Source organism: Euwallacea fornicatus, chromosome 36, assembly GCF_040115645.1.
Source record: "Euwallacea fornicatus isolate EFF26 chromosome 36, ASM4011564v1, whole genome shotgun sequence".
Lineage (NCBI taxonomy): Eukaryota > Metazoa > Arthropoda > Insecta > Coleoptera > Curculionidae > Euwallacea > Euwallacea fornicatus.
In genome coordinates, this window is record NC_089576.1 from 1132531 (window position 1) to 1158053 (window position 25523).

Below are 25523 nucleotides of genomic sequence, written 5' to 3' on the forward strand. Positions count from 1 at the left end.
TAGTAAAGGTAGCAATTTTAAAGTAACAATGATTTCTATTAAAAAGCAATCATGCCGTACTTAATTTGATCAACAACTTTTATCTTTAAGATTCGGAATTAACTTTACTCTACAAAGAAATAATAAAGGCGCGTTTAATGGTCCTAGAAAATGTTTTAGTATTTTAGAAAATTTCTATTTTTTTTGTGGCGTCATCTCGACGTAAGTAGCTACACTGATTTTGACGTGATAGAAGAAATCTACCTATGTGTAACAGTAATTTACTTCGCATGAGATATAGCTGACGCCCTTAATCAGTGTAAAAAGTACAATGTACGCGTCCTCTCTGGCAGAATATCCACATCATAATCGACGGCATTCAGACGCACTTTTTGTAAGTTTAAATGTAATCGCTTATTATTATTGTTATCGTAACATATGTCGAAGCCTTAACGTGTTTATAATAAATAGTTAAGAAAAAAGGACCTGTTAATAGTTTAGGGTCGGTGAAAAGTCTTCAAGAATCAGTTTAATATGAGTTTATGGGCGGCTGACTAATTTGTTTAGGTTTGGATGAAGATCAAACCCGGCGTGTGAAATACGGTCGGGTAGGGTGGAACAGGGCCAGGGAAGAGATTATAAAGGATAGCCTGGGAGGGACTGATGCCCTAGGAAAAAAGTGAAGAAAAAGGCAGTGATACAGCGAGCTGGCCCCGAATCACCAGTTTTTTACGATTGTTCTAGGAATCTAGATTAGTGACTTTATACCAATTAGTGTTTAAAGTGTCATTGTCGTTCCTTTTAATATAAAAAACATTATTCAAGTATGTTTTGGCTTCCTAAATATGGTTTAACTTACCCTTCTATTCCGACATATATTTGTATAGTGGGACGCGTTTACTGCCATTAAATAAAGAATGTAAAACAGTTGTTGTTTTAATTGCTGCGAAATGCAAAACTTTCTAGGACCTATCTACAAATTATGCATTTTCGTTAATTTTGATTTTTCATCTCAAAAATGTTCATTCTCGATTATGGTGGTATTTTTAGAGTATTTTACTCAAAATTTAATATTTCACATAAGGAATGCAGAAATGCGGGAAGGTATATTTAGCTCCTGATAGTTCTTGAACCGGCCTTTCGACAAACCAATATTGTTCATGCACATAGAGCAAAATTATATTGAAATTTAACATTTGGTATTAGGAACGCAGAAAGTCAAGGAGGTATACTTGGCTCCAGACAGTTTTTGAACAAATCAATTTACTGTATTTGTATACGAAATTTAACGTTTTGTATCAAGAATACAGAAATGCGAGGAGGTATATTTAGCTTTTGCTAGTTCTAGAAGAAATTTTCAAAAGATGAATATTGTGCATATGCATACGGTATTGTTTTTAACGAACCAGTAGCGTAGATAACAATTTTATGCTTAAAAATTAAATTAAATTTGTATAGTCAGATTTCAACGAGCATTAATTTTCCATATTTCGGTGTTTAGTAGTTCCTATGGAAAATACCTACAAGGTTAACTTGCCAATAAATTGATTTACTGCTTTTTAATGAAGTAAACAAGTGATTCACTATTTTATACTTTATTTTCATAATTTCCATACAAATTATAAACAGGATCTTTAAAATACTGTACAACATACAGAGCAAAATTTTATATACTTTCTGATATGGCATTTATAGATATGAATTAAAACTCCACGTTACGTAATGACAGCACACGATTCAAAAGTAAAATAAATCGGGATTTTCTATACTACGAAATTTAAGAAAGAACTTTGCATATGAACAATAATATCTACATTTTTTCTAGATGAATACTCTTATACTTCCGAAAGGAAAAATAAATTGGGATTTTCTATGCTACTAAATTTAAAAAAGAACTTTGCATATGAATAATAAAGTGTAAATAAAATACTCCATACTTCGGATTTTGTCACAATAAATAAAAACAATAAAACTGAGTTACCCTGCCTAACTTAAATCGTACGTTTACCATCACTAAGTGTATAAAGAGTTCGAAACGAAAATAAGCCATACTCTGATTTATAGAAATATAGTACTATTTACAAATTTCGCATATTTACATTCTGACACAACTTTGAGTCGATATAAAATAGAATCTTTAATTTTACTTATTGTTTATAGAGAGTCTTATAAATTTAATTTTGATGGTCATTCTAGCTGCCCGAATGTTAGTTTCAATCTTGGAGAAGCCAACGAAATTTTATTGGATCTAATACGATAAAAACAATGTAATAGTGATTTATCTTCATAGAAGATAAACAGATACATAGGCTTCGTAAAATGAAGACAAGCTACGGGCAAATCAAAATTAAAATCTTTCATCAAAACGTATAAACTTCACTACTGTGTCCTGCTCTTTTGCTCTTGCTGTTGCAATCTGGTGTGACAGTAATAAACTTCGTTAATTTACTGACCATTGATCTAATCAATTGTTTATAGTTTTTGTAAGAAATAGCAGCAAGATTTTAATAAAATGGTGCCCGCTCAGCTTGTACTCATTTCTGAAGATTTCCTTTATAACATGTGTCAGGCTAACGGGTGAAAATAAACCACGAAAATTGTCCTATCAGTAACTTACGCGATACATTTAATAAGCTACCAAAAATCGCTCAACATTAGGTACATTACAAAAAAAAACTTTTAATAATTTCATTTCTAAGAGATCAATACATTGCCACCTGAATTTCAAATTAGAGAGTGTATATTTTCCTAATTGCACGAAAATTATAATCGGCGAGAGACGTTAAATATTCGGGAGGTATTGGACGTGAACACTAAAAAGTTGTTGTATATTTACTGCGTTTGCATAGCGTGGATCAATATAGACCAACAAATAAATTAAATATTTAGTATATGTGTACCAAAGGTTTGAATATCTTTTTAATCCAAGGTGAGACCAATTTTACTGTATTTGTGACACAAAATAACTGTTAGTGCAAACTTTTCACGAATGTAATTCGAGACTAAAATAATTGTTTAAGGAATACTCCTGTTTTCTTTCTCGTCACAGTATAATAAATAATAAATCAAAATAGCGGAATTATTCAACTATGGTTTTTAATGGTTTCTTATTTTTGGAGATTTTTAATGTACTATAAACGGTATTGTCAAATTGTATATGATTTGCTGAAATTAACGCAAAGTGTAAAATTGATCAAAATAAATTGAAAACATTTTTTTTCATTGGTTTCTTTCTCTTTACATCATAACTCATTATTATCCTCAGGTGGTTCCAGACATTAATACCAATTAACTCTTCTCATTCCTATATATTTTTTAAGAAAATGTGGAAAATCAGTCCTCGGCCGTATAGAACGCTGCAAAACTTTATGTGTGTATTACTATGAAAACGCTCTCAACGTACGACTAGTCTAAAGAACCCTACGGAAACTAAATTGTCATTTTATGTAGCAACTTTTGTTTGTGAACCACTCTGATGCTTAATTGTTTTAGGTCTAGTTGTACAGCACGGTTCAAAAATCGATGCAGCTAAGTCCGACGGGTGCTTGAACCATACCATAAGAACAGCGTTGTTGTCCTCAAGTGTCATCAATGACATTTTTATAAGGTGGTTATAGTATTTTGAAACCGAATTGCACACAAGTGATACGCTTTTTAGCTTCAAATCTCACGTTTAGACTTGAAATATTCTTCTTACTTTTCCAGTTTCACTTATTCACACTCACATCTCATGACTTTCCAGCGGGGTTTTGTTTATTTTATCCCTGGCATCATTCCGCATCATATGCAGTATACAGCCACCTCTGCATTTGAAATAATGTTGACATATACACTTTCAAAGAGGGGTATATGCTAATGAAATAATTTATTAAAAATAAGAAAACTAGTGCCTGGCTGCTCTACGTGATAGCAGTGTTGTGACATTTTCGCAAGTGCCATGAGACATGGTATGACCGAGTGATTTTTATGTACTTATGTTAACTCTTCAGAACGTACTACAATTCGACTGCGACGTAAATCAAAGTGTTGGTTAGTGTTAAATGTGATAAAAACCATATTTTGTTAATTCTGCACCAACCTCAGGGACTAAAAGTTAAATTCTCTGTGTTTATTTACACTGTAAAGAAGTGTTAGTGACACCATTTTGTTCTTGGACTAAATATTTGATCCACGCCGCAAATTTGCTAATTAAAGATAACTTCGATTGAAAATGACAAAAATAATTCTGAAAATTGTCATCAAAGATGTACTCGTCATCTTCATCACCGAATGTCGCCCTCGCTCTAAACTAAACCGTTGACATCAAAACTCTCTGGATAACTGAACCTTAAACCAGGAAGCAACCGCTTTCCATAAATATTTAGAATTTGAAAATACTGCGTATTTCAACTCCTTCGATTACCCTATCAGTATTTTATACACAATATAAAATGTTAAAAATTATCATCACAAATAGCAAACTCTTAATTTACCTCATTAAACCTAGATAAATTCTTTGCCTAATATTACTGAAATCTGATTTCCTCGTCTCGAAGACTATTGTAAGTAAATTGTACGGCATGAGCAGCTGGAAATCAAATTTCAAGTGTACGAAAATTATTGCAGGGGTACAAGTAGTTTAAAGTTCAGAGACGTACGTAAACAAATTTCGTGTATGAACTAGTACGTATAATACTTAAAAGTAAAAAATAAATAATTTTCCTTTGCTTCTACGATGGACCGAATATAATTTCTGTTATTGCAACAGCCACGAAAAATATAGATTCCGGATACACACACGCGGGGCTTGGTAAATCCTGAATAATCGCTATTTGAAGAACTATTTTCCATTAATTGCATTGGCCTTCTTGATTCGGCATATTTTACTGACTTCAATCGGAAAATGGCGATTGATACCCTGAGCAACAAATATTTACTAATAGCAATTCATCCACACCAGTTAGCATTTGCTTAATGCTGAATACTCGCTATTTGAAGCTCGCCAAATCCCGGATGTGTGGAGCCGACTTTACAGGAACGAAATAAGTTTTAAACAGACTTTTATACCCCCCACAGGAAAGTACTTTCGAGGGAGACACACATGGCAAAAATCTCGAAAATTCCTTAGCTAAAACTCGCTACAAGTAACCGACATTAATACTAATATTGTAAGTGTGTAGGCACTGAAGTGAAAGGTTACGAATACGGTCCGGCGCACGCGCTAGTCCTTCACCAATCGGTAAATGTGGTGCTGCGCCCCGTGTTCGCCTGTCGCCACCTCGAACACGTATGCCGTGCAGAGGAGGGTTTCTTGAGTATCTCTGTTGCTTACCACCTGAAACCAAACCCATAAAGTATGTGAGAGGTGACATATACATTCCCATAACCCAGCTATAGTCTTAAGTAAACGTGATTGAACAGTAACGTCAAAAGTCAAAACTATGCCTCAAATTTTTTTTGCGTTCTCATTCGTTACTTCAAATTAAGGGCGCGGCTTACAACCGCCGTAAAGTAAATCCACAGAAATGGTCCATAGAATATAGCCACTGAAGCCAACAATAATAATTAACGGTCTTCTTACCTGAAGAATTGTGAAATTCTCCAAGACGCTGTTCATCATATATTTCTCGGGCAAGTGTTTCAATTTGTGAATGAAATTGATCATGTACTCGCACATGGGACTTCTGTGTATCCGGTAAACGAATCTGCCATTCTCATACCGCGCATATTCTGTTTCCACTTTCTCCACTACTTGTTTGCCGAACGAACACACCTTTGTCGAACACGTGATAGTCATGTTTTCATTGCTTTCGTACCTGAAAATCAACAACTGTTGCTTAAAAGTACACATATATGAAGATAATTCGCACAATTTGGCAATACTAATAAATATATTTAAGGAGTGGAGTCCAACCATAACAGCCGCGCTTAGTTTTACAGAGGGAAGAACTGTATTTTGTTGCCATTGTTTTTGGAGGGAACTTTTTGTTATGAAACTTTATATTATTAGCATTGTTTATCATACTTTGTTATTGGAACTTTTGTTAGGAACTTTTTTTTGATGAATTTCTGGCTATATCTTTGTGCTTAAGAAGAAATCGAGTAAAAAGTCCTCCACAAACCCAAAAACTGACCCATCACTTCTTTCCATACTTACAAGGAGCGAAATTATTCAATAGATTTAATAAATTTTGTGACGAAGGCATCAACAAAGGTTTTAAACCAAAAATTATATATATATATATATATATGATATATATGATTATAACATTGAGAAAAACGTCAAAGGGTACGTAACACATAAGAGCGATAGGTCGTCGGCAAAGGTTTTCAAGCATAAAGCAAGGCTAAATCGGACAAAACGGCCCTCAATTCGATAATGCACAAAATAGAAAAGGTAAATCCAGATGGGTGGTGCTAACACTCTTTTTTCACATAAAACAAGCATGCAATAAAGCATAGACCAACAACATTTGAGATGACCTTATAACTCCGGGCGCTTCAGAATTACAAATTCACAGTAATAGAGAAAAATAACCATAACACAGTAATGACACTTGTATTACAGTATTGCCATTGAAGCTATAAAGTCGAGTTAAAGACAGCTGGAATAGGTAAAGGTAAAATATTCGGTGGTCTTCTCCCCTCTTTTTGGTAAATTAAGTATTAACTCATGGCTGCGAAATTTGAGGAAATGACGTCATCGGGACTTCTGTTGTCTTATATGTGCGCCGATTGCGCTGACGCATCTCTGACATCAAAATGACGTAATAACAGTATTAATACCTGGCGATCCATCGATCAAAAAGCATCACCAATTTTGGTGGAATGCCGGCAATTATTTGCTCCATCCAGTCCTTCTAAACTGTTGGTTTGAGTGAAATGGTGGGGTTAGAAATTTAGTACATTCCTAACAAAATTTTACTGTTGAATTTCTAACCACATTAATTTGCCGAATTTAGCCTGTCCACTGTCCTCTATTTATATAGACAAAAACACATTTCTGCATTCAATGGCAAGCCAAGACTATAATAACTTGGATTAGCATATAGTTGTATTTACTATATCAAAGCATTTTGATATAATTCTTGTAATCAAAGTAGTTCACTGCGCTGTGTGTATTATTCATTTGTTTTTCCTAACACACGTACATATGTGTTAGTATTTCTTTTTGTGTCTACTATCTTCGTGTGTTACGTTGGACTGAGTACGCGGTAGCTAGAAAATTTAATATTCTTTCTATTTCACCAGAAAAGAATAAAAAAATTCGATCGTTTCGTTACACTTAAGACATCCAAATTTGATATATTGAGGACAGGATACTCAACAATACTAGACGAATACTTACGAACTAGTCACTCCATAGAATGCCCCCGCCTCGTCCTGGATGTTGGAATTAAGGTCTGCCCAAAATTTGACCAAAAAGAATGCGTTCTGTGGTCCCTTGTCGTACAGTTCTTTAAGGCCGCCTTTTTTCTCCGGGAATTTGTCATAGATTTGTCGTACATCCACGGCTTCGAGGAGGGGATCGGTGTAGGAGAGCGCCGGCCCTCCTATGTGGACGAACAAGTGTTTGGGGTACTAAAAAATAACAAATTATAATTGTTTCTCTAAGATGATAGAAACTTACTGCCTCCTCTCTATTTTGAGACTCCATGAATCCTGAGAATTCCACCAGCCTGAGCTTATGGGTGGCGATTGCCCGTCCCTCCCAAACCGGCGGAGGAGCCGTCTGCAGAGCCCCAACATCGGCTGCTGAGACGGCTGTGGCTGGTTTCCCAGGATAAGCTGCCTGCCCAAATGGCTTAACACTAAAAAGGACATTTTTAAATAATCTTATCGTTTATTACAAAAGAATAATCTTACTCTTGCGAGGTTCCGGGCTGCAAACCAGGCTGCCAGAATTGCTGAAAAGGACAACAAAAATTATATTATTTAACTCGACTGATGTTGCCCAGCTCAGTTCATTTTAAAACGGCACAACCATAAGGTTAAGTGGGACAAGTGTGGGTTTCCACAAATGTTCACTTTTGACATTAATTTGCAACACACAGCAAGTAAGCGTATAGGCGAGAGCCCTGGTTGTTATTATGCGATAAGCTATTTAAACTATTCGGCCTGTTCCAACCCCAGATAACAACAAATAATGTTTTCAAGTCGGCCCAACTATACCGAGTTTTACTATTTATTAATCCGCCCATGATAATTAAAAACACACATAAAACCTTCGGAATGGGAGTAAATCGGGCCCGTTCATGTGGAACTCAATCTTTCATAACGTTATTCATTTTAGTATGAATTAAGGCTTGTTGCAACTTTCCGTATTAATTATCTTAATTGCGATTGGCGCTTTTTGAATACAAACGATAAATAAATGTTCAATTTTTCTTCAGTTTGAATGTAGCTTTGAAATATAATAATATTCAAAAACCTACAAAACATTTCCGCAATTTGGCAACATTGAGCACACTTTGGAAACTAGCTTCAAGCCATATGCAGACACGCAAATTTTGAAACAAAACGATAGCGCCCTGTTGCCATTTTTTGACACGAGTAGACTTCGAGGATTGAATCTATAAATCAGAGCTGCAAGGTGTTTTTGGACATTTGACAGTTGAATTATGTTTCTGAAACTACAATACATAGAACTGAAATTTTGATTTACTCCAAAGCTCTTTGCAGCAACAAAACGACAAGATTTATTGGTATCCAGGCCTCAACAGTCGAACACAAGCGACAGTAGCAGGGCAATAGCAAACACAATTCTGAGGCTTTCCTCATGTGAATATCGGCGTTTGACCAGCCTTATATTGCGAGCAGAGAAACGATATTCACCCCCATATTCACAGGCAACTTACCGCCCCTCCGTGGAACGGCATGGGGTGTGTGTTTAACCCTAGGGGAAGCCCAGCCGACTTGCTGTGCATTGCAGTAGCCGAGACTATCTGCGCACTAGACATGTTTGACATGGTTTGAAGAGTCTTCTCCTTGACCGCATGGTCCTACCAAATCAAAGCCATCATTGTTAGGCCCAAATGGCATAAAATAATGCGAGAAATTAAAACATTGTTATACGGCCACTTTACCGCTGCAACCAGTAATGATAGTGGCACAACAGAAACTACATTAAAGGTGAAGGTACTTAAGCTGAAAATGGCAATCAATTTCGAATTGTTCTGAAGTAACTTTCAAGCGCATTTATTGCCTTTTAATTTGTCACTTCATAATAGAAATATGAATGAAACAGAGCGTGCAATTATAACTATTATTAAACCTGCAGATTAGGTTAATGGGAAAGCAATAATAAACGTGTTTGATCGGTTTTTAATGAATTGCTTGGAGATAGTGAACAACGATTGTAGGTATTTAATGTCTTTTCGGAAAATTGTCGAAATCATATCAAATTGGGAATTCTAGAAATATAAGTCAGGCATTTTATTCGTTGCGGCCATATTGACATTTTAGACTATGCTCCGAAGCAAGACACCTACATATTGCCATATTTCTATGGCCAATCCTCTCACAGATTATTAATTAGATCTGCACCGTTGGCAACAATTAATGTGAGCATAAATGTCAAAAAAACAACCATAAATACTCATTTTTAACACAAATAAAGTTATGTCGGATTCGGATACTTGTACCAGAACGCCCTCCATTATTGTAACGTGTGGTAAACGGTTGGAAAAGAGCAGTACAGACTTTTTAGACTCCTAAAAAGCACATAAAACAAGAGCTATATCTGTTGAACCAGGTTCAATAGAGTCTGTATAAAACTAAATTTTTTGCATGAAAAAACTTCCAAGTAATATCGAATTTACACGTTTATCAGTATCACCGATTTTGTTACTACTCGTGTCTTTGTTTAAAAACACGCGCTAGAAAAAGATAGATGCATAGTATGAAGCGCGCCGTTCGATAAACGAACACCTAATGCATAGCGAATTTCAGCTTACAAATAGATAGGCGCCCTGCTGAAGATCGTTATTTGTTATTGATTGTTATTATAGGATGTTCGAAAGGTATTCAAAAGTATTTTTTAAACTAAAAGGAGCGTATATTTGCCCACACAAAGTTTTTTCTCTAATTCTTTATCTCATAACTTAACATATTGACGTACGATGTTAACAAATTTGACAGGTCGATTAGTTGTCATTCGTATTTATTTACTTTTCGCGACTAGTGACGCCATAGACACAGGCGGCTTTTTTCAGTCAAAGACTAGGCCTGAGACTACTTCAACTTTAAAATTCAATTTTTTTGTTTTATTCAATTTTGATCTGAACATTTAAATAAATTATAAAGAACGTAGGAAAAGAGTATTACCTACTGAATAAGTACTTACATATAGACATGCGCTGGATATTGTGTGTAACAGACCAGATTTTATACTCTTCAATTTCAAAAGTATAAATTTGTAATCTTATTCCCCCCTGATCTGTATTCTTTAAATCATTTAATTCAAAGTAAATGAGCTACGATCCACATAAGAGGAAAACGAGGCGTATGCTTTGAGTAGGGACAGAGAAACACACGTTATTTATCGCATTTAAACATTAAACTCGTGACTACTTAACTTTAAAATTTCATCTTTTTTTAAATTCAAAAGAAGTGCAAACAAACAGAAAAAGAGGCATCCCTCGAACAACTACAAACAAAAAGGAACGGCTCATTTCATCTGAGGAACCACATTCGAACTTACTTAAGTATTTAACCTCAAAATTTCAAACTTTTAATTTGATTCCCCTCTGCTCCACAACAATTTAAAAAATTGATGAATTACAAAGTACTAAATTACAGACTGCATGGAAAAGAGAGCGAATCTTTTGAATAAGAGCAAATATAGACCTGCGCGTGTTGTTGTGTCTAATAGACCAGACTTAAGTCAAGTAAGTAGGGCTACTTACTTGAGACTTGCAAAATGTCACGAAGCTCAATGACAAAAAAATAATTAAAGATCCCTACACTGCCTTCCCATTGTTGTTGAAGCGCCATCCAAAATTGTTTCGGGTATGTCGGGTTGCATATAATCGGCTCACTTGCAACGCTGCTTGACAAATTCCACATGTCGCACAGTGATAACCAATCAATTTCGTAGAACAATCTCAGGTGCTTGCACCGAAGGGTATTGGAAAATTGATGGAAATTAGAATTTTACTTAAATTTTCTACATCTGTGAATCGGGAACTTGTTTATAGTTAACAACTGCGTCGTTGAACGATTGAATTATCACTTTTAACTTGTTAAAGGTGATTTATTTGAAATTTGGTTACTATATGCAGATTCCTTCTTGAGAAAGTTTTCGAACGTTTTCGAATGTCGAGATAATGATACATTATAAGGACCAACGACTTTCAGGATGGCAATAGCTTAGAAAAAATCTACAGTTAAACAATCGCCACAAAACCACTTGTATTTACATTGATGGAAACGACTTAGTCCCCTTTAATGCCGTATCTGCAAGCCATTGCATCACTGGTTTTTATCTCCTCGAGCCCGTCAGCGACTAATTACGGGCATTAACAACAAAGAACAACAGGTTTTTGTCTCGTATCAGTCATTTAGCTAGGCCTTAATGCGATTTAGATACGTTTGCCTCGGATGACTATAAAACTTAGAGTTTTACTTAAAGATTTAATCGAATAAACACAGTAATTGCCGCTACATAAATACTTACAACTTTAAGCTTAGCCTGGATTTCCCGTAGCTTCCGCCTCGCTAATACTTGTATGTGCGAGCTGACTTGTTTTCTTGTTCTCGTCTTTCCAGTCCGCAGTTTAATATATCGGGCTATAAGTTCGTTTCGACCTAAAATATACGCAACTGTTTATCGCAAATTATCATTATCAAGTTAGTACTGTTAGTTGCCCACATAGAGGCGAAATTTACGCAAAAAAAAACACTTCCTAGTAAGTACTAAGTCTGTCCAAGTTCATTAGGTTCGTCTACACATGACCGTTAAATACGTGATCCCTGCCAGCGAATGGAAACATTAAAGTTAATAATGCAAGGTACTTAGAAGGTACTTAATGGCGTGAGTCAGGTAAAAATTTCAAGCAATGTTTGCTCGTATGTCAGCAATTGTAAACAAACCCATGGAACACTAATGAGGGCTTGGCGAAAGGACAAACGTAGGAATTGTGTAATTTAATCTTGCACAAGCCTATATTATAAAATCCAGAACTGAACAGGCCTTAGCAGGATCAGTCCGGTGACAATTTGCGCAAAAATGGGAAAAAATACAATAAAAATACAAACTACCCTATGTATCTATAAACTCAAAGATGTTATTGTGATTATGTGAATATTTGATTTGGATTTATCTGTAGGGGCACGTGGGGACCATCATAGACAACTAATAAACAGAGGTAATTAGATTGCAAGCATTTCAATTAAACGATACCTGCAGAACAATTGTATCAATAATTTAATATACCATCAACAAAGGCTGTATTGTTCGCAATATTTCAATTTTAATTATAGCGCGTAGGTCAATTAGGGATAATTGCGTATTGTTAAAATTTTATTGGAAATATGTTGGGAGCTAATTCAAGTGATATTTGTGGTAGCTACATAGAAATGCCTACGCACTTCACTGAACGATGTAATTTTAAGGAATTTTGAATTTTTCGTTCGGTCAAAATGGTTGTAAGCAACCTTTCTTCACGTGTGGTAATAGAGGATATTATTTCTTGAAAATTCCTAATGTTTTAGAGAGTTATTTTTACATCCTCAGGACGATTAATGCTGTTGGACTTCTTTAGTCAGGTGTGCTTTAAGGCTCTTTACCTGCTACTGTATTTTGCCATTATCTCTTAAGAGGCCCTTCCCATTAGTCAACTGAGGTGGTCCCAATCCCTGATATCTTCATCTTCTAATAACGCGGCAGCGTAATGGCGAAATCTACCCTACTTTATATTTTCTTCGCCGGCGGCGGTGGCGACCGAGCGCCCCTCGCTCTCTCACTAATTGCACATTCTTGGCATAGTTTGGGGCTGCGCCGCCCCCCTTCAGCCGGGGGAGCGGAGCGTGACATCCCTTGCCGTGCTTTTGTTTTCAAATACATATCCCGGAATTGAGGTTGTTTTCGGTTTATTTTGCGCTGACCACATAAAATGAACACAAGTTACGTGGACGTTGTACGGTAATAGAATGGGTCCATTTTTCTTCGGGGCCGGACTTTCCAGAATTGCTTTTGTTTATTTATCGTCAGTTTGTCTGGAATTGGTTTGCCATGATGGAGGCAAATGATACGAGACCCGCCTCTGGACAGCTGTGATAAAGGTTGAGCTTTGAATTCAACAGCTAAATGCCTCACAAAGGGACGAACGTAATTCCCATTAGAAGAAAATTAAACAGTTTTGGAATAACCGTGTGGACTCGAAGCGTCCCAAAGAACGTCCACCTTAAGCGTCCACCCAAGGGAGTTTTAAGACAGTAGTTTTTCTTCAAAGATGAATAAATAGGTAATTTTTGCACCTCAGCGAAGATCTTGAACCAATCAAGGAATTAATTTAAGGACTTACGTTCTCCACATAAACGATTAATTCGTCTTGGGAATTTGCTGAGTGCGAAAATGAAATTAATCCAGTAAAAGAACTAGAAAGCTACTAACCTACATTAAGTCATTGGCAGGGCGCCAATACTTTTCATGTTGTGGTTTTTCAAAGAGAAGTATGACAAAACTCATATCCATTTATCGATTTACGACGGATTCCCACGCCTCTGGGATATTAGACACAAGACAAAGGACTTTATCACGTTGAAGAATACCTTTGAAGCTGTTAAACTCCCTATGGAAAGTTATTTACGCAAAATATATTTTGTTTCGATTTTTAAAGGAGCCGGCCACAAAATTAACACTCGGAATTCGAATATCGGTTTTAAAACATACGTGAATCCCTCTGGGGTTTCATTTCATAAAACATCAAACATATCTGGTTGAAGAACGTTTAGGCCGCTAAACTAGTGCTTGGGGAAGAACGATACAACTCGGATTAATTGTAGCATTTTAAGAGCCCACGTCTACGTCTCTGGCTTTTATTGAGCAGAAGACCACTCTCTTTCTGTTGAAAAAAAAAACCTTCGAACTACTAAGTTAAACAAAGTCATGAGTGTGGCTCATACTATTTTAATATAAATTTTTTCTGACATAAATAAAAAACTATCAAAAATTGAAATGCGTATGTCTGATTGTTTATCTTTGGCTCATTTTACAACAATATCTGAACAAAACATAATGCTGAGAGTTGTGCAAGCAAAGATTTACAACAACACAATGGAAGGGGAACTCTAATACATTGTCACGTGATCCTTTTAAGAAGTACGGGGATATTGATTTACATAGTTTTTTCCCTGCAACCTCGCGAGTTACTGACACATTTTTTATAACAAAAAAAAAGTATAATTTTTTTTTTTACGGAAAAAATATCTCGTTCCGAACCTTTCTCAAGGACACGCTTTTAGGGCGTTTTTTGCACGTTTCTACAATTTAGGTTTTTTCGTTGTTCATTAGTAAATATCTGGTTTATACTGAGGCGAGGACTAATAATTTAACCCTTTGAAGAAAACGCTTACTAGCCTAACAAAGGAAGAGAAAAGCAATTAAAAAACAACTTTTACACGATAGAAAAAAAGAAAAGTTGAAGAATTTATTCAGAAAATGAACTAAAAAATAAATTGTTTCATGCTTGAGGCACTCCTTGATGCAGCCTCAATTAGGTCAAGGAAAATAAACCACAAAATAAATTTTACGGGCATGAAAACCGTGCGCTGCAAGCAGCCTAAGAAGAGGTGAAAACCTAAAAATTTTTTAATGAATTTTGGATAATTTTTTCAAGCCCTAAAGCCACTGCTCCACGCAGAAAATACCTACGAGTCGCAGTGGCGGGTGACACATTTCCCCATGTAGAAAAGTAAAAAGATACGTAAACTACCGTTAAAATGGATCTATTTAATTATTGCCTAAGCGGCGCTTTAATGACGTAAACACAGATAAACATATACGAGTATTAAACTAGCGCGTGTTACATGCAACGTACAGGTACCACTTTGCTACCGCAGGACTGCAGGAGTATGAATCAAGACTTTTAAACCTTCGGGCGGAAATTGACGTGAAGTAAGAGAAGAAAGAGGGGCCAAACGGCTATTAAATGGAGCGGCAACATTAGAGAGAAAGATGTAAAATTGTTGACGTGTTAATACTTTTTTAAGAATCACAAGTAAAAAACCGTATTCACAATAACGATTATTAAATTGCACGTTTCCAAATGGAAATTACTTCATAATGTCCTGTGATAGGACTTTATCGATTGCATGAATAGTTTAAACTTGGTCTGTGGCAAATAGGTGGTGATCGATGAGAGAAATTGAAAACTATCAATAAAAAGGTCGAATCGGTAGGGTTTTCATTGTTATTTATTAGGACGAGAGTTAATTTCCTATAATTGTCAAGTGATGACTGAACGGCAAATCTGTTACTCACCGTACATTTTTCCTTCATCGGATAGAATAATTTTCCGTCGTCCGCACGGGGGGTAGATGGCCAGGGCTTCTTGGAAGCTTTGTTCGATATCCGGACTCCAGACGCCCTCGGCGTCGGCGGCCGCCATCTCCTTTTCATCCTATAATTACGATAAATCAGGACAACATTTAACGCGACGTTTCCATTGTCCCTGGGGTGAATATTTACAATTGCGTTTCGGATTTCTAGATTGCTTTTTGGCTAAAAGTGTACTTACATCGCTGAGGTCTCCCACGTCCAGATTCTTGGAATCCGGCCCGCCATTAGAGTCGGCCGGCGGGCCCGCCACCGGCGTCCACGGGGAGGTAATGGTGCTGCCGGGAGTCACCACGCTGCCTGGAATTGAAAAATAACAGTAAAATAATAATCAGAAAAAAAAACTGGACGATTTGGCAAATGCGTGCTCGTGCAGGAACTTTCGCCCTTTTATCGCCCCCAAAACCTTCAGAGTCTCGCGTAAGAACATCCGATTTGAATCGAATGTTTAGTTGAAAAACCTGGTAAATATGGTGAATGCGCGTCTTTTGCCGTTGTTACTAAAATAACATCCGCCATTTTATCGTAGCTAGAACCTTGACACTAACTATAAATATCTTTTCTCCAATTTCTGTATTGTATACTTCAAGAGAAACCTTAACGACAGCAAAGTTATGGCGGTTTCGATCAAAAATGGTTAATAAACTTATTTACGATGGCTCGAAAGGCTTGCCGCTCAGGTTGCTCCCGAATCCGTCGGCGTGGCGCAACTCCTGTTGATATTAACTTATTACATGTTCCAGGAATTTAATTTCTTACCTTACGTAAAAGGCTTTATGAAGCCCGCTCTTGTTGCCTGTTCCCCGCACAATTTTGCAACGAAGACGAAACTTTCTTGCTCTACCAGCCATCGATCGAAAAATTCATTATCTATTGTGTGCTGAGTTAATAACAATTAATAATGCGAGTATATCTGTTCGTTTTGCACCAATATCGTCAAAGTAGTCAAGACCGCACATCCAAGCTGCAACGTTGGAACATCTTTGACTGATTAACAATATGAACCACGAAGCATCCGTGGTGAGCTTTCAATTTGACCCCGCCAGGGTGTTATTGAAGTTTGCGGCATATTTGCACAATAACTGATTAACTCCAGCATACCGAAAACAAACATTCCTGTCGGTTAATACATGATATAATAGCCGATGATTACATCGTTTCAGTAATTTTATTATTGGTTTGATTTGGCTAATTAGAACCTTCGCTTTAATTGAAATGTGAATGATTCATTATTGCGGGAGTAATCTAAACACAAACACGATGTAAATATAGAAAATTTAATTAACGGTTTTGCAAACATTGTTAAATAATATGAATCTTTATTTATTCAAGTGCTTTAGAAGTAAAACAGAAACTAATGGAATTCAAAATGGTTGCTGATAAGAGCAATGGCATGCACAGCAATTGTCAAGGTATTTTGTTTCTGCGTATAGACAGTGACGTCTCTCCGAGTACCATTTCAATTATACAAATAAGCAAAATAACGTTGACAATATAGTGACAGCCCGCCCGTGGCCATATTGACTGTTCATTAACTCGAATGACGTCGTAGCCGTCGCAGTCAAAATGACGGGCAACGCGCTATTGTGACTTCATACGTATGTAGTCCCCGTCTACGAGATGCCACTTATGAAATGTTAGACCTAATAAAAACCGACGTTTGGTTGAGTCATTGACGTGTTACATTGATAGACACTTGCGACGGCTTAAAGCCACAAGGTGGGAAGAAGGGTCTATTTGGCAGATCACGTTTAGGAAATTTTTGGAAAATGTATTGGGATTATTAGTGAACACAATTTTTTTTACTCTCCAACATCAAGGATATTCCTCAGAGACCAATTTGACATTGTCCGCAGAGTTATTGTTGTACTCTCCATTGTAGCTCAAATTTTAATTATTGCACAAACCAATAAAAGTGGCATTGCTCCTAGCGGCCATTTTAAATATTTATATTTCGATTGAGGTTTTGCTCAAGGTGGCACTCAACCCGACATGATGACTTTCTATCAACGTAACTGCGATGTGTGAGAATGTGTACATTGAAATGTTAGACCTAACCAAAACTCATTCGGTATGCCTTGTTATCTGTCTTTGTCCCTTTGGCTCACCTTAGAACGTAGGATCATTGAGATTTCATGTTGGGAGTTACATTAGTGACGACTTAAAATTACACAATGGGAAGAAATGTCAAGTCATCTTCAGGCCATTGTTTCAAGAAGTGCGGGGATATTGATGAATATTGTTTTCATCAACCTTTTGCGTCAGTTACTCACGGACTTCGGATTAGATCTAAAAAACAGCTATTAGTATAATATTTTTTCTTGACCCTATGCCTCGCCTTGTCATTGTTAACTTCATTTGTTTCTATAATTATGACAGTGACATCTTTACCATTAACTACTTTTACAGCTTTGGAAGGAATTCTTGTTGCCGCCATTTTGACTAAGGTATTGATTACTCAAACAAATACCGAACGACGATGTTGACAATGACAGTGACATTGCTTTCGGCAGCCACATTACAAGTTCATTATTCCATTTGAGGTTGAATTCAAAATGACAGTCAACACGCTATGATGATTTCGTATCTACGTAGAGGCGGTGTATGAGATGCTATCAGTGAAATATTATCGACTTCTGCAGTGGACCGAGAGCGAGGCAGAGGAGCCCCCAAAAAATGTTTCGGAATCCGGGCCCGTTTTGGCTGGCGGCGAGTCCGAATCCCAAAAGCGGCCTCCGAGCCAGGGAAACGAGAAACGCGTGGAATGACGCTCCGCCAGGTAGAACACGCCCGGGAATTCAATCGGCCGCCATTATTAATACATCCCAAAACAATAGTGTGCCAGTGTATACCAAACACAGGAGCGTACCTCCAAAGGACTAGCAAACATCGCCATTGATGTTATAACCGATACTTTCCCCATATCGACAGCCACTGGCCAATGACTAAGTTAAAAGAGCGGCTAGTCGATGTTTTCAACCAATGTTGCCAAATATGATGTAATGTCACTGAACTGTCATGTCCAGCAAAAATATTAAAAATGAAGTAGTGGAAAAGTGATTTTTGAACGCAGTTAATTAAAACAATTGGCTGTTTTTATGTTATTTTAATCAAAAATTCACTTTCTAAAATCCTAATAACAAAGCACGCTATATGGGGCGGACCAGTTATTCCCAAAACCAACATTATACATATAATGTGATGTTGTCATTCACTTTTTCCTGCGTTTTGATGGGCTGTAGTCACACATGCAGTCACTTAACGATTTTTTATTAAATATGAGGGATTGGGACTAGAGTGGTTTTAACCAAATTCGTGTTCGATTTTGAAAATCTATGTAAAAACCACTTCAGATTGGTTTGGGCCCACCGGCGGATGTGGCGCAACTATTGCGCAGGCTAAATATAACCAAAAGATGCCAAAGCCCGGATCCAATCTCTGCAGGTCTGCTCCCCGGTCCATACCAAGGCCCTCTTGAGAACAACTTCAACATGACGTAGACACTCACCGGTCCATTCCCCTGTGGCCGGACTCTTTGTCCTGGTCGGCAGTGACGATCACACCTCTAAGTCGCGCATGTTTACGTGATCTGACCTCAAAAATAGAGAGATGTATGAAACCGCGGAAGTAACATCTCTCCAGGAACCGCCATTTTGGTAGCTGCATGTACGAAATCGGAGCTCAAGAAGGGGGACTACAGGTGTGGGGTTTGAGGCGACAAACAGCCTCTTTAGAGTTGGAGTGATGCCTACGGGTTGATATTTGAGACTGTGCCCTCTGGGGTGTCAGTAGACGGCCTGCAAACCCTGGAACGAAGTGTTGACAGCGATGATCGTGTTCATCGTACTTTGGCGCTTCCGGCGTTAATAGCCGTCTCACATGAAAGTTTTTAACTTAAAGAAATTCTTTCGTACAAATTCAAGATGGAAGCAAGTCTGAGACGTCCTGACTTTAAAATTAATTAGTATTTAAGCAACCAAGTATTGTGATATTTTTGGACGCTCATTTGTTTAGTCGTATAAATCATCCTCTTTGGAGATTGGAGGATTTTAAACCTTCTACTGTGACCCCGAAAAAATGTGGCCAGATTCCCATTGTGCCAAATCTCTAGATTCGGCTAGAGATAATTCGTTACTTAAAATATGTTAAAGGTTGAGACGGACAATAGAGACTGAACAGTCTCAGTTACAGACAGGAAACAGAGACGGAATATTCTCTGATGTCACTCACGAGTCGAATAATCGTCATTTCAAACGACGTAAACGAGTGAGAAGAGAAGAATGCACCACTCGACTTCTTTGAAATAACAACATAAATAATAATAATCAATGCATAGTTTCCCATCAGTTCACATAGGGGCATTAGACCTATATAGGAAATACACGTAATTCTTATAGCCATTTTCTAAATAGCAATAAAATACGCGTTTTTTAAAGCCAATAAACAGTTCGTATATCTCTCATGTTTACAGTTTCATGCGTAATTACGAGAAATGTAGGGCTTAATTTAGAAAATGGTCTGCTAATAAGTATAAATCTCCGTATAAAGAGACGCGGACAATTTGATCGCCATGCCTCGTGTGTACTACCGGTAGCAAGTAGAAATTAAAAAAATAATAACACAAAGATATATGGAGTGTAATGTAATTTATTTTCCGTATAACGACAATGTAAATGTCGCTAACTGCTTAGAGCATTAAAAAGGTACGTACATAGACGTCATTAGCAAGCATTATTCTTAGAAGAAATAATAACTGCAATCAATAATTATATATATATATATATCTATATATACATATATAAAGGTTGGAACACGTGAAAATCTTGACAGAGGTCTCGATAGGAGTCCTGTATGTAATGTGCCTAAAACCACCCCGAAGGAGAAAAGAACGGCTCAGTTATTTTCGATCTATGGCTCAGTGTCTACACTCACATCTCTCAATGTTTATTATGTTAATAGTTCATTACACAATCGTTTATAGGTAATACGGAAAACACACCAGAAATATATATATATATATACAGGGTGTCCCACAAGTGTTTCATTATATTTCAGTGGGTAATAGTACATTGAAAAATAATATGACTCCCTATATAAACCATATTCCAATAATGCTTCATTAAGAAGATACAGGGTGTTAAACTTAAATCACACCTGGAATATTTCAACGTATCAGAGTATCAATGAACAGGCGAGCTCAATTATGTATTGAACAAAATGGCCACCAATATGAACAATTTCTATAATGTTATAGCAAATAAATAATATTTAAAACAAACTTAATATTATTAAAACCATTTAGAGAATATCGTGCATATAGACGGTATTCAATTTTTTACTGGCAAACGATGCGTCGGACGAAAAAGAGTCAAGTGAGCGTTTTTCTTCTAAATGAAGTTAAACTTCTCAAAATAATTTTTATTTTGATAAAAAGCAGTGGCGCACCATGTTATTCTTTAAAAATGTGCTGAGAGGTGTCCGTGCGCACGTCACTGGTGAAACGAAAAATAGCCCTTTTGCATAAATAAATCGTGTCTACATTAACTCTCAAAACATGCCAAATTTCACTTACATATCTCAAACGGTTTTGAATATATCAATAAAAGTTAGATTTTTTAAGTAAACTTTAACACCCTGTATCTTCTTAATGAAGCATTATTGGAATATGGTTTATATAGGGAGTCATATTATTTTTCAATGTACTATTACCCACTGAAATATAATGAAACACTTGTGGGACACCCTGTATATATATATATATACAGGGTGTTCAATTTATCATGCACATGCGATTTTCTCGAAAACTAAGAATTTAATAAAAAAATGGTTCAAATAAAGTTTGTTTGGGATAAAGGAGCGCTTCTTTTGACATTTTTTTTTCCAAAAAAAACTGTAATTTAGAAGGCCAAATGTTCAAAATTTCTTCCACCAACTTCAATACACTTTACAATACGTTTTTTAAACGATTCATGAACACATCATAATGTTTGAGTACTAATTTCCCGAGAAGCTTGCCTAATCCGTTGTTTCATATTTTCTGGGGTTGTCGGAATATGCTTGTAAACTTTATCCTTCAAATATCTCCATAAAAAAAATCTGAACATTTGAACATTTTATTCATTTACTAAACTTATCAATGAAATTTTATATTATCAGTTGTTTTTTATTGAAACAATTTGTTTAAAAAAACCTGTAAGGCAATTTGTAAACTTGTGAACGTTAATAAATAAAATTTTGAACATTTATTAGATTAGAAAACTTTTATGTTGTTCCATGCTTTACTTCATTTTCGATTATTTCTTTGAATAAACTATCTAAAAAAGCCTTGAATCGAAAACTTTTTCAAACAAACTTTTTTCAGTTCTTAGTGATGTATCCATTTTTGTCAAAAAAATCTATGGTTTCCATTAGAAAAAATGCGAATGACCTTGAAAAGGCCTTCTAAATGACAGTTTTTTTGGAAAAAAAAGTCAAAAGAAGCGCTCCTTTATCCCAAACAAACTTTATTTGAAACATTTTTTTATTAAATTCTTAGTTTTCGAGAAAATCGCATGTGCATGATAAATCGAACACCTTGTATATATATATATATTTATTTTGTGATTGCTTAAATGGATCAGTTACAGTGTTTACATAGGAGATCTCTTTTCCAGAGTTGAATCGCTAAAATCATGTTAACATTTTTACCTCAATCAAAACAACCGTAATTCCCTTGATTCATTTTGAATTCTGGATGTTATGCGAAATATTTCCACATTGGTCCGATATTGACCAGCAGGATCCAGTTTGTTCATATCTCCCGGAATTTCAGATTGATTCTCCGACCACTTGGGCTGAAGCCAACTCATGCCCGTTGTTGCTATTAAATGCGTGGCATCAGGACTGATTCATGTGTCTTTCGGAACAATGATAAAGCGGGAAATCAAAGAAAGGAGGTCCTGAAGAAGCCACATTGGACGGTTTAAGGCGGATTATCCTCGGGCAATAATTAAAGATTCGTCGGCCGGAACCCTCGTTCAAATTCGTAAAAATCCATATAACAGAGAACTTTCTATAACTGAGCGCTCAATTTTGTTAATTTCCGCAATCAATCTAGTGCCCAATCAAATTAAACAGTCAACAATTTCGCCCGTAATTTTTTCATCCTCTCCTCGTTTCTTTTAATTTGAAAATGATTTTTACACATTTTTACGTGTAGAATTCACCAAATTCATTCACAGGTATTTAATTATTATGCCCCTTTGAAACCCTATCCGCACTGCGTTTAATCAGTTCTATGCGAATGCACAAAGAGCATCTCTCTCTCTTTCTCCCAATGTAGGATTTAATTGCAAGAATTAAAAGGTTTTGTTGTCGCAAAACCGCGATTTTTGTGGCTTTAACACGTGAATTGAAAAGAGACGAGAAACGTAAACTCTCGGTCAGAAACAATGGCGTCTCTTATGGAGCCATAAACCGACAACTCCCTATCATAATTCAGGTTTAAATTAGTGCTTAGGCGGTTATCCATTGTATGTTAACTACTCTTTATTAATGCACGGGAACATGTTAACAACGAAAGGCGCACGTGTTCCGGCATTTGGACAGTTCTTCGTTAAAAGTTTCGACCTACGTTCCCTTGACAAGCCGTTCTCCATTGGATTTCACTCTTAACGCTCAACTCCTTAATCGACGCGAATGGACAACGCAAACACGTAGAAATTTTGGCTTTATTACTCAATCAAATCAGCTTAGAAGTAATCCCGGCCGAGAAAAAAAAAAACGGATTTTAAGGAGATTTTCCTGTATTTAAGCAACTCTGGGGGTTCGAGTTGTCCCGGCATGGTTTAACCTGTATTTGCCAACCTGACGAAACCACGGACATCGCGGAAACGTCTCAATTAGTACATCTTTGTTGATCCGATTTTTTCGGAAAATTCACCATTTTTTCAGGATCCAGATTCTTGAACTGTTCGGCTTAAAGAGACAGTCTAGGTGTGGATGCTACAAACTTGACTACTATGATAAAACGGCAAATTTTAAAGTGTAAAGATAGAGGACTGGGCTGAAGAACGCCGCTTTTCCTGGATAGTAAATAACTGAGAGTGGTTTTGTTCGATCGAGCTAAAAGGTCTGTTCACAATGGAGTCCAAACGCAAACTGAGGAAAGTTCTATGTGCTCCTTTTATTAAATTGCAAATGACTTTGATGTTTCTGATATTTTCCTCTGAGTGTCAGTTAATTTTATTAAGGTGAAAGTATCCGTTAATTTACTACGACATAAATTTGCAAACTTGAAGTCTATCTACAGAATAAGATTTGAATCTGTTGAAAGATTATTTCAGAAGAGCTGCTCGATGCCACGGTTACCAATGACATTTATGAACCAAAATCTAATCTATTTACCAAGAGCTCCGAATTGTATATGTAGACCAAAAGGCAGTGATTGGGCCTAATACTTCATCGCAACGAATTTGCCGCTAGATGTAAACCTAAGGCCCCTACGCCATTCAATTTAAAGCGTCCAATGGCGATGTTTGGGATTAGTTGCCCTTTCGGCCACGCTTCTTAACACTTTATGTTTGCCTTAATTCTGGAATAAGGTATCTCCACGGTCTATCCGTTCAGTAATAAGATGCAATCTTTAAAAATTTTGAGTTATACATATGCAGGGATATCCGCATCGTTCCGAATAGGTCACGACATCTAATACCGCCTGTGTCTGGCAATGGTCTGTCGTTTTTTTCTTATATACGAGGACAAATCATTTGTTATTGATCTTCTGAAGGGTGGCAGCAAAACCAAACCTTAACCCATAATGACCGACACCACCGCCCCTCGCGTCCGCGATCGCCCCATTACCACATCCAGACAATTCCATACTCGAAACAACCGACAGTACTACGGACGTGAGTACTAAACACAAAATTAATTACACAACAAAATTGTATAATAATGATAAATTGTAAGTCTTGTTTTACGTTGGAAAGGATGGGTCCAACAACGTAGTGTTGCTAAGTCAATTTAATTCTAGTGACTTCTGATTTTGCATGTGAACACATCTACGCTTCGATACGGCAATATTTGTCTTGAAACATGATCTCTTCACGATTTTAAATACATAGTTCTTCACACTGCTGTGTAGTATTTATTTGTATTAATTTTCATCATAGTTTACCATTAGACAAAATTGCGTTGATGTCCGATTATGTTTTTCTGATGTAGGAGTAGAACTATAATTGAAAACATTCTGATCGATTCTTCAGTCCCTCGAATCCTATCCCAGAGTATTTAAAACGCAGTAAAAAAAAATATATATATATTAAATTTCAATATTTGAAAAGTGGTACTAGAAGCATATTTTGAACGTAGCTATGGAAAACAGTTGACTACCGTCCTATACTCGCAGTAGAAAAATATCTCCAACTACGTTCTGAACCTAATGTTTTATTTAATTTTTTTACTGCTGAAGAAAGCAACTCCCCATAATTCCAAACTAAAAATATAGTCAGAGGCGTACAAAAATGTATAGACATATATATTTTTAGTGCGTTCATGATTTTGTAATTATGCGGTTGGCTGAACTAATCGAGATATGCCGTGACAATGGTGTAGATCGTAGATTATGTCAATCAGAGGATTTTATACAAAATACATTGTTTCAAAGTCTTAAAAATTTGGCAAATTCTCAGTTTTTCACTAGAAGATATTAAGTGAAATTGTCCATCTAATGAAACGTCTAAGTATTTTATTATATAATTTGAATAAATGTAGATCAACTTGAAATCTTACGTGACTTGAATTAACCCTCATTAATTAAAACCAAGACCAAATTTGACCTGAATAACCAATTATAATGCATTTTATATAATTTCAAATTATTTTTCCAAAATTTTCCGTCTCAAATAACAGTGTTTTGACTATTTTCTGATTTAGTGTGTTCTTCATCTTATCTTTTTGCCTTCTAATTTCGCATATAATCGCAAACAATGTTCCATTAGGGGCATTTCGACACAATTTTTTTTAG

General features: G+C 36.4%; 2 protein-coding genes and 1 long non-coding RNA gene across 6 annotated transcripts in view; 2 read left to right on the forward strand and 1 right to left on the reverse strand.

The window, feature by feature from the left end:
- Positions 1–96: 96 nt before the first annotated feature.
- On the forward strand, positions 97–806 carry LOC136348976 (uncharacterized). The gene is made up of 2 exons (XR_010733752.1): positions 97–373; positions 547–806. It is a non-coding gene; the product is annotated as an uncharacterized lncRNA (long non-coding RNA).
- A 752-nt stretch (positions 807–1558) lies between these two features.
- Positions 1559–25523, reverse strand: part of scalloped (TEA domain transcription factor 1 homolog scalloped) — a 59687-nt gene continuing 35722 nt past the window's right edge. For 2 of the 4 annotated variants that reach the window (XM_066300437.1, XM_066300436.1), the window contains 9 exons: positions 15699–15817; positions 15443–15581; positions 11636–11766; positions 8817–8960; positions 7825–7865; positions 7589–7769; positions 7307–7539; positions 5540–5774; positions 1559–5293 (listed from right to left, as the gene is read on the reverse strand). In XM_066300437.1, coding sequence (XP_066156534.1) covers positions 5180–5293; positions 5540–5774; positions 7307–7539; positions 7589–7769; positions 7825–7865; positions 8817–8960; positions 11636–11766; positions 15443–15569 — 1206 coding nt within the window. In that variant the 5' untranslated portion in view covers positions 15570–15581; positions 15699–15817 and the 3' untranslated portion in view covers positions 1559–5179. Of the gene's footprint in view, positions 5294–5539; positions 5775–7306; positions 7540–7588; positions 7770–7824; positions 7866–8816; positions 8961–11635; positions 11767–15442; positions 15582–15698; positions 15818–16276; positions 16574–25523 lie in introns of those variants that run through there. The other 2 variants (XM_066300438.1, XM_066300439.1) reach the window with 2 other exon arrangements.
- AsnRS (asparagine--tRNA ligase) overlaps positions 16696–25523 on the forward strand; it is a 70188-nt gene continuing 61360 nt past the window's right edge. Inside the window, exon 1 of the mRNA XM_066300427.1 lies at positions 16696–16705. The gene's annotated coding sequence lies outside the window, so the exon portion shown is untranslated. The remainder of the gene's footprint in view (positions 16706–25523) is intronic.